The 10,062-nt window shown below is 42.3% G+C and overlaps 1 protein-coding gene across 1 annotated transcript; it reads right to left on the minus strand.

Annotated features, from left to right (window-relative positions):
* Nucleotides 1–4,419: 4,419 nt before the first annotated feature.
* Nucleotides 4,420–6,076, minus strand: LOC119289192 (transcription factor TB1-like). The gene has a single exon (XM_037568579.1). It carries the CDS (start codon nucleotides 5,666–5,668, stop codon nucleotides 4,610–4,612), a length of 1,059 nt encoding a protein of 352 aa, XP_037424476.1. The 5' UTR covers nucleotides 5,669–6,076; the 3' UTR covers nucleotides 4,420–4,609.
* Between the last annotated feature and the right edge of the window lie 3,986 nt (nucleotides 6,077–10,062).

Below are 10,062 nucleotides of genomic sequence, written 5' to 3' on the forward strand. Positions count from 1 at the left end.
GTACTATTAGTTTAAAGAGACAGCCACTAGTACAACCCACAAAGGAACGTTAACAAAGGGTTACCATCCTTGTTGATGACAATCACCGGGGGACAAGTAATTAAATCGGTAGACAACGGAGGTCAAGGAGAGGAGTACATGTTTGTATTGACATAACACTTACTTGACTCTACTCTCCTTTTGATTTCATCCATATGATTGAGTTATTAAGAGTTGAGCTAACATAAACTAAAGCCATGATGTAATTTAGAATGAGATTGGGCACTTGAATACCTTTGTAATGCACATGATCAACATTTCAAACACCGGACCGTCAGCTTTGTCACAAAAAAATATCGGTAAACTTTTTTATGAAAGTGTGCTTCAGTTATATACTACCTTTGTAAACAAATGTAAGATCTTTTAGGTCACTAAGTAGTGACCTAAAACATCCTATATTATTTTTACAGAGGGAGTAGTTTTAAAATATTTCAGAATCATAGAACTAGTATGTAATGTACATGTTAAAAATCAAGTTCAACATAAGCAAAAAATATCAATTTCAATAATTTAAAACTTCGACCGTAATTAATCTACCATGAAAAGTTTACTTTCATGATACTTTGTTTTTCAATTCTCTTGAAGCATAGTTCTAGAAAAAGAATGGTATTAGAAATGTACAAGAGATTCTATCCTAGTCCGAAATGACAACTAAAATAGAAAACTTTAGTGACTGATTTATATCATACAAAGCAAAATATCCGGTTCAGATGATAATTGTGGCGAATGTTATTATAATTTCTAAAATATCTTTGGGTATGAGAAACTTGATCGACATTTCTTGTGGTGCTGCACCACGTAAACATTCATTGTACCTTGAATGAAAATATGCTTGTATTTCAAAGGGAAGCATGCCACTTTCGACCTTAACTATGCCAATTAATACCTGAGGTATGAGAATTTGCAATTATTCCTATTATTGCAAGAAATCTGAAACGAAGGTACTAGTCATGATAGTTTGATCTCATTCAAAGGATATGTCAACCGACACTATTTTCGTCGTATCATGGAAGTGGATCAAGCCTCAGTGCAACTTCAATCTGCCAATAATTTGATGTCGGATAGGTTTGATTCATGTACCTACACAGTTTAACTTAGTTGATTTCCTTGTGTTGTTATTATACATTATCGTTCTTCTATATCTGGTAGGTTAGATCAATTTTCCGAGTCCTGACATAGTTTAACGTCTATTCCTCGTGCTAATATTATACTCCCTCCTTCCCATAATTTAGGACGTTATTACATCCAATATACTCAATATATTGGATGTAATATGACTACAAGATAGATATAACCATAACTGCTTAAAAAACTCTACCACTGCCTTTGCAAATTGACCTGGAGATATACAAACCAAAATTACTCTCATTCAATAATTAATATTGCTGTCTATTTGTTCTGCAGATCCATTAATATTGTATCAACCGTATCAAGTACATGGTCAATTAATACCGCATCACCAAAATTGAAGCCTTTTTCTGCACATCCGATCAAAGTGCTTTCTGCAAGCAGAATTTAGTTCACGCCATGTGCACATGGTTGCCTACTTAAGGGCCAAGTGATATGTACGTACGTGCATAGTTGCTTTGCTGAAGAACTTAATTTCATTACATAATATATATTCTCCTATTGGCTAGCTGCTGGCCGGCCGGGCTGAAGCTTGAACAGTACTCTGTACTTCGCGGGAGAAGTACCTAGTCCTAGCGGGGTACGTATTGCATGTTCACATATACAATGGCCTTTGTCTCTTAACTGAAGTACTTCAGAATGACAAGACAAGATACATGTGGACACTGTTTGTCCTAATTTCTTCTAGTACAGCATGCATGTGACCTTTGAGGCTAGCTGCTGGATGTGCAAGCATGCAATTAATCCGTGTACATTTTCCGTGCAGAAATAGTTGATTTTACTGCTACAGCTAGCCCATCGTGCGGTGACATTTGGCCTGACACACCCAGCAGGTGCAGCAGCACTCTCTGATTCATGGTAACTAAATTCCTTTATTGGAGATGCGCTGCTGCGCTCGTGAATTGGTTAGAAAACTCCATAGGTTGGTAGGAGTATGTCATAGTATTTAATTTGACGTTTTACTCTCTAGCAGCTATACACCTGATTTGATTTTGCGTTTGGAAAAAATGTCTTAGCAAAGCTGGTTTTCATTTTGTTGCTTCCTCCCCAACCTTTACCGCAAACAAAATTTCCCACAAAATGTCTCTATTAAATGCTTGGTTCTTGGTAGCAGTAATTTACTCCTATATATATTATCTATATTTATGAAATGAATTATTTATTCTACGGGAAGTGTTGTGACTAGTCCAGAGGTGTTTCTGTTTCATATATTAGTGAATTCTAAACCATTTTCTTCAATTTAGTGAAATGGTGATAATTAAGCTCTACCATCCTGATAATTTATGGCAACAAGACTTACTTATTTAATATACAAATGATAAACGAGATTTAAAAAAATGGGTCAATGCTTATGTGCAATACAACATAGAAAAGGTATCAGTATATTTTTAAAATGTTAAACGATACAACATTGTGAAGGGAAATATGTTGGTCTGACATTTTTCATTTATAGGTCTATCAGGATGGAGGAATATTCGTTTCCATTGACAATATTATTGTTGTATCTCAACCGGAAAACAAAACTGGTATGTCAAGCGGAAAGGGAAACTAGTGTTCATATTCTATTATATATGGAGGATATATAGCTCTGGTCTAGATGACAGTCGACATGCTATATGTGGTAAAACGTTAAAATGAAGAGTCAGTGTAAAATCTAAAATTACAAGCAGAAAAACGGCTGAAAAGATTATTATTATGTACTTGTTCTAAATTTATGATTGTTCAGGGCTGGAAGCATGCATATGCCTATATATATATATATTTTAATACATAGAAAAGGTATTAGTATATATATCTTATTAGTATCTCAGCTAACTAGCATAATTTTTTAACTATGCCACGCCTCACCAAAATTATTATTTGCACATGCTTGCTCAAACAGATAGGACTATACGCCCTTCGTTCCAAATTATTTGATGTTCTAACTTTATACCGAGTCAAACTTGAAAATATATTTTACGATGCATATAATGCAACTAATTTGGTGTTGTACATGGTAATATCTTCTACATCATATATATAGTACGAAAATATATTTTAGGATGGATCTAGTGCAACTAATTTTCTGTTGTACTTCTTGTTATATTTGTAGACTTGGTTAGACTTAAAGAAATGTGATTAGGACAAAGTAGAACTTCAAATAAGTTGGAATGGTTCAATACTGTATCCTAATCCCAAGGGACTTAGAAAAGGGAGTACATACTGTAATACTACTCGTACCCCAAATTTATATATTTCCATTCTTCTTGGTTCTATTGAATAATTTGGAAGCTCCAAAATTATACCTTGCTCACTTGCAGCTAGCTACCTATATATGTTGTGGTGGATTGCCCAAATTTCATAATTCCTTCAGAAGTGGCAAAAAGAACATCATCTGCAGCTTTTACAAATCGTTCAATTTGAAATTAAGAAATTAATTTTATCCTGTTATCAATTTGAAACGATATCGTACAATGTTAGTGCTCCAACATGTATGACTGCGTTCAGCTTTTACAAACTACACTAACTACCACAGCAATTATGGTCGTAAAATCATGCATAGAACTAGTACATGCAGATGCAGGTTTTCCTAACGTAATTTAGATAAAAATGTATGTTGGATGGCTATCGTTGTTTAACACCAACGGTGTTAACATCAAGAAAGCAGAATTTGTTGACAAAGTTAACATACATAGCCCTTTAATCCGATGGTGATGTTACAAGATTGATACTCTAATGAACGCACAAAACTTGATTCTTCAAACATGAAGACTTTCTTTTACCAATCAGCGGTACCAGCTGGAGTGATAAGCACGTTGACGTTCTACCTAATTAAATCAACCTACGCCTTTTTCAGCAGATGTCATGAGAATTTAACTCAATGCTTGTGACTTCTGAGTATATGTACCACTATGCTTTGAGGTTTAAATATGCATTGTATGAAATGAAACTATGTATAAATGTATACATATTTTGATATGTGTTGGTACATAAGAATTTAACTCGATCAATGCTTGTGAGTATATGTATGTAACATTGAAAGCCGTGTGTTGTTAGTTAAAGCTACTCCAAGTATTAGGATCCAACAGGCAACAGGAAACTGTTCTATGAAATGAAAGAATTGAAAATCAAACTCATCTGCCATTCGTCAATTAAGCAATTCATTCAACAGAATAGCAGATCTGATCGGATTCCAGTTTGACAATTGTAGAATTAAGAAATGCAGATTAGAATCCACGCATGAATTACATGAATTAATCAATACAGGTTCTGGACTAGTAGTAGCTACAACTACAATACGTACTGCATCATGCAATGACCAAGGCAAGTTCACCGTCACGAAGTTAATTCACAAGAAAATTATTACGCAAATAATCCATCGAACAAAGAAGGATATATATAAGTGTACGTGCAAGGCGAGACAGTGGGAGTAGTTCTTGTACCGTACGCATGTCGCCGCTTCTCAGTAGGGCTGCGAGTTGGGAAACACCACTCCAGCGAGCTCCCATTGCTGCTCCAGCTGATACTGGTAGTAGTTGCCGCTGCTTCCGTACCCTCCATTGCCGAAGCCAGCCACGATAGCTTCGCTCGGCATGGACGACGAGCACCCCTCCTCCAATTCAGCGCTTGCTGTGTTCATGGACGAGGAGCGATTGATAAAATTGTGCGGCCTCGTGATCAACTCATCCGCCCTCGCCGCCGCCATGCCGGTGGCTGCCGGCTCGATGTTAATCGTAGACGCGAGCGTAACCCATCGCATCCGGTTCTTTTCCCGCGTCCGCTCCCTGGCCCTCTCCCGCGCCTTCGTCCTCGACTCCTTGTCGGGGATCGGGTGCGCACTGGCCAATTTCCTTTGCGGCTTTGGATTGGCGGGTGCTCTTCTAGCTGCCCTTGGCATCGGCTTCTTCCCCTCGCCGTGATCACCACCTCCAGCCTCCGTCCCTGGCGGCTTGTGCTTGCCGTCGACGACGGAGAGGCTGCTGGAGCCGTCCTCCTCGCAGTCGGAGGACGCCTCGTCAGTCATGACCTCCCTGATGGCGCCCTTTGACGTATTGAGGAGCCATTGCACCGTCTTGCTGGCCTTGTCGAAGCCGAGCATGTCCTGGAGCGCGAAGAACTTGCGGGCGACGTCGAGGGACAGCCGCATCCGCCGGTCCCTCATCCCGCCGGCGGTGCATATCTTGCTGTGCCGGTCTTTCCTGGCCGCGGCGGCCGCCGCGCTGTCGAGGCCTCCACCGCCGTGCAGGCCTTGTGCGGTTCCAACACCGTCTGCCCTTGGCGCTGGCGCCTGATCCATCAGCAGCAGCTCCGGTGGCGGCTGGTTGTCGATCTCGGCCGCGGGCGGCGTCGCGGCGCCGGCACAGAGGTAGCTGTGGTGGAAGGCGTCGGCGGCGAATGCAGGGGAGGAATGGTAGTAGAGCAAGGATTGGTGATCCGGCGCCTTTGGCGAGGGAGGGCTGATCTGCAGCTGTTGGTAAAGGGGTAAGTCCATGGGGCTCGGGGAATCATAGAAAGGAAACATGCTTTAGTGATGGGACTCCAAGACCCCTGAGACCTCCCGTCTCTAGGCCCTCGGAAGAAGAGCAACTGCTAGCTGCGCGCTTCTACTGTGTGTGAGAAAGGGGTGTGGCTGTGGCCTAGGAGCTATGATCAGATGTGCCCGGCCATGCATAAGCCGCTCTTCACGCCTGTGTGTCTGCGGGTGGAAGAGAGAAAGAAAGAGATAGTTAAAGAGGTCTAGGACTAGGAGGAGGTAAATCTCCCATGGGAGTTGCAGAGGGGCGATGAGGAGGAGGGGCACTGGTACCTAGCTCATCCTGAGTTCACACACACACACACACACACACACACACACACACACACACATCATGGGCTCTTCTGTAGGAGGGCTAGCTAGCTAGCGAGAGAGTGCTTGTGGTTAGAGGGATGGATGGATGCCTAGAATTTTGGATGTGATACTCTCCCTACTTGAGATTGAGAGGGTGTGCCATCTTATAGCTAGAGAGAGAGAGAGGGAGGGAGGGTCTGAGTGTGGTGTGTGGATGAGGTGATAGGGAGAGAATACAAGGCAGAAGAAGGACACTGCTGCGGGAAAGGGCATGTGTGCATGTTGGAATGCTATTGGCTACTAGTGACCTAGGGCATTTATTGGCAGAAGACCCGAGGGTGGTGACCAGCCATGGCCCTGGCCGTGTAGGATGGACGCCTTTGTTCCTTGGAGCCCCTTCTTCAGGAAACGAATGACCTTGTTTTTTTGTATTGGCAGTTCTGCACAGGAATTCGCCTACCCGGTATACATTGAAAGTTGTTGGGGTATGGATCAGACAATGGAACCAAAGGACTATTTGGTGGCTACTCTGGGGACCGAGGTCATATGGAACCTTTCTGAGTTTTTCTTTTCATTTGTATTGGCAGTTCTGCACAGGAATTCGCCTACCCGGTATAGATTGAACGTCGTTGGGGTATGGATCAGACAATGGAACCAAAGGACCATTTGGTAGCTACTGTGGGGGCCGAGGTCGAATGGAACCTTTCCGAGTTGGGATAAGTACTGCACTCTCATATTCAAAAAATACCGATTTTACCAAATTAATCTCTACCTTTCGATCTACGGCTAAAGGAAGTTACTAGGATCTTCTTCAACCACTCACACCTTATCATTTCTCAAGATGAGAATGGCCCGATGTTACCCATTGGGATATTGGTCCGACCCAAAATTGCAAGCTCAATGTGTCTTTTGGGTCGGCTTCGTAGAAACTAGGCCAGGGTAGCCTTCCAACATACTCCATACATACGAGTTTCTAAAAAAACATAGCATATAGGTTAGTGAGGGTGGTTAGCCTTGTGTTTATAGAATTTTTGAACTATGGGTTCAAAATTGCCTTTGTTCTATGAGTTACAAATATTCTAACGTGGTCCTTATAGAAATGTAGATGAAGCGTTTGTTTTTCTTTCAAAAAATAAGCTCTAGAAATCCTAATATGCTGAAAAATCCTAGCACTAAATGATGTTGTTTTGGTTGTACGATTGCTTTGGTGGAATTAGTGCAACTTTCATGTGCATGTTTTAATCCACAAAAGAAGTCACTTAAGTTGTGTGTAGTCAAATTACATGTCTTACTATTACATTTAGATTGGAGAAAAAAATCATAGGTCTCCATCTGTTCCCTTAAGCACGACTTACTTTAATCTGCCCAAGTTCAAGCTTTATTCAATAATTGTTCCAACAAAAATGTGGATTGTGTCATATGAAAGTTGATTCCATTGCTAAACTCCTCGCAAACCATCTCAAGAAGGTCATCCCGCTTCTTGTTCATCCGGATCAAACAGGATCCTTATGTGGGCGCACTATCTCCGAAAATTCCCTGTACGCGGCGGATATCCTTCACCTTTGTGCTAGAAAAAAAGCTCCCACCATGGTAGTCAAGATTGACATCTCAAAAGGCTTTTGACTCAGTGCGTTGGCCCTCTATGCTTGCCATTCTGGCTGCTAGGGGCTTTTCAAACAAATGGATAAAATGGATTGAGTCATTGCTTACTTCCGGAAAAAACAGTCATCCTTCTTAACGTAATTCTCGGCCCGTGGATACAATGTAAAAAGAGGTTATGTCAAGGGGACCCCCTCTCTTCGTTCCTTTTCATAATAGTTGCAGACATTCTACAAAGAACTATTATAAATGCTTGTGAACAAAACCTACTTGCTCACCCCCATCACACAAGACATTCCCTTCCCGGTCCTTTAATACGCAGATGATACTGTAATTATCATTAAGGTAGACGCTTTCGCAGCCACAAATCTCAAACGTATCCTAGATGATTTTTCTAGTCCCAGTGGCCTAGCCATCACTTTCTCCAAAACCACTTTTGTCCCCCTCAATATTGAACCTGGGCTTGCCGCCTCTATGGCGGCCACACTTGCCACCACAGTGGCCACCTTCCCGCAAAGTAACCTTGGTCTTCCTCTCTCTCCCCATAAACTACCTCCCTCTGTGTTTCAACTGTTATTGACCGTTGCAATATTTATTTAGCTGGTTGGTGTGCCCTTCTGCTCTCTCGTGGTGATCGTCCAATTCTGCTGTCAGCCATTCTTGACAGTCTCCCCACTTACTTTATGATGTGTTTCTCCCTCCCTAAAAGTGTCTAAGAGGAAATTGATAAGCGTAGACGGATTTTGTTATGGTCAAATGACGATTTCTTCTTTGGATCTAAGTGCCTGGTCGTGTGGGACAGGGTGTGTATGCCTAAGCAGGCAGATGGTCTAGGCGTTAAAAACTTGCAAGCACAAATTTTTTGCCTTATGTTGAAGTTTGCATTGAAATTCCTACACTCCCCTCCTTTGCATTGGAAAGATTGGATTATAGACCACTCCCCCCTGCATACAGGTCTAGGTAAAAATGCCTCCTTCCTAGGCAAGGTCATTTTTAAACATTTATATACACTACGAAAGATCTCCTAGGTTAGTATTGGTGATGGCTCATCCACCTTCTTTTGGTTAGATTACTGGCTACTTCCTGAGCCTCTCTCCACCACCTTCCTAGCCATGTTTTCGCATCGCACAAAGCCAAATGCCTTAGTCAAAAATATTGTGATCGATGGGATTGATCTGGGCATGCGTAGCCAACTAACCTTAACTGCTCCCAATGTACTCGCTTCTTTGAGACTGTTGTTGCAGGATGTGCACCTCTCTGGAGGTCCGGACAAAAGATCACTGCCAACAGGCCGCCTTCTCCGCCAAGGGCGCCTATGAAGTTCTAGCTTCTTAGTTGCCAGACCCAAACCTTGCTCACATCTGGGAGTCAAATGTCCCTAGCAGGGTTCGAGTGTTTGGGTGGCTATTCTATTTAGGTTCAGTTCTTTTGAGTGGCTTAAAAAATAAGTTGCCTTTCCCCAGCTTAACAAATAAGTTGTCTCTAATTTTTTTAGACTTCTAAGTTACTTATCCCATAACTAGTTTAGAAGCCCCAATGAATATAAGAGACGGCTATGGGAAAAGCTAAAGAGAGGCAGCTTATTTTTTAAGCTAACCAAAAGAACTTGGCCCTTAGATAGGCTGAACACTCGGGCCAACTCACACCACAAAACCATCATCTATTTGTCGTCTTGCCCCCCGTTGCAATGGTGCGCTGGAAGATCGTGCTCACCTGTTCTTCACATGCATCGTCGTTGTTTCCACCTGGGAAGCAGTTGGGATCCATCAATGTTTGTCGCCCCTGGTTGAGTTATGGAATTCACCATGTCACCCAACCCTGCCATGGTGAGTATGGCCTTTTGTCTTGCGGCTATTGCTTTGGAAAATCTGGGATGTGCATAATGCGATGACTTTTAGAGGGGTGAACCAAACCCCCAATGATGTAATTCGGGGTGTAATCTCTAACCTCACTCTCTGGTCTCACCGTCTTTGGAAGGCCAATCAAAAATCCATGCTGCAATGTGGCGGGATTTTTTCTCCTCTTGTCTGTCATAAACTTTGAGGCCAGGCCTGGCGCAGTGGTGAAGTCCTCCCCACTTGTGCCAAGAGGTCCTGGGTTCGAACCAGCCTCTCTGCATTGCACTTTGCAGGGGTAAGACTAGGTTCCTATAATCCCTCCCCAGACCCCACCTTGTGTGGGAGCTTCTATGCACTGGGTCTGTCCTTTTTTTTGTCTGTCATAAACTTTGTTGTTTAACTTTGTTTGAAATATATTGCTTTTTAGTGTTTCTTTTCAAAATGGCTACGACCATATATTAAGTATCACAACAGATGCTTAAAAACACACCATTGCAGGAAAAAAATTGCATCCAAATCCTTAGGGTGTGGAAGTCTTGTTTCTCGGCATAACTAGTTGTCTCCTTTGGGCCTCTGTCTGGGTGGAGCGAACTTGCTTAAACCCGTGAACTTGTAGAAGCAGCGCCTGGGAAGTCGTTGATGTAGACAAGA

The sequence above is a fragment of the Triticum dicoccoides genome, chromosome 4A, assembly GCF_002162155.2.
Source record: "Triticum dicoccoides isolate Atlit2015 ecotype Zavitan chromosome 4A, WEW_v2.0, whole genome shotgun sequence".
In the NCBI taxonomy this organism is placed as follows: domain Eukaryota; kingdom Viridiplantae; phylum Streptophyta; class Magnoliopsida; order Poales; family Poaceae; genus Triticum; species Triticum dicoccoides.

What these genes read in the sequence shown, in the direction of transcription:
- LOC119289192 (XM_037568579.1), bottom strand. Translation starts at nt 5,668, where the DNA reads ATGTTTCCTTTCTATGATTCCCCGAGCCCCATGGACTTACCCCTTTAC.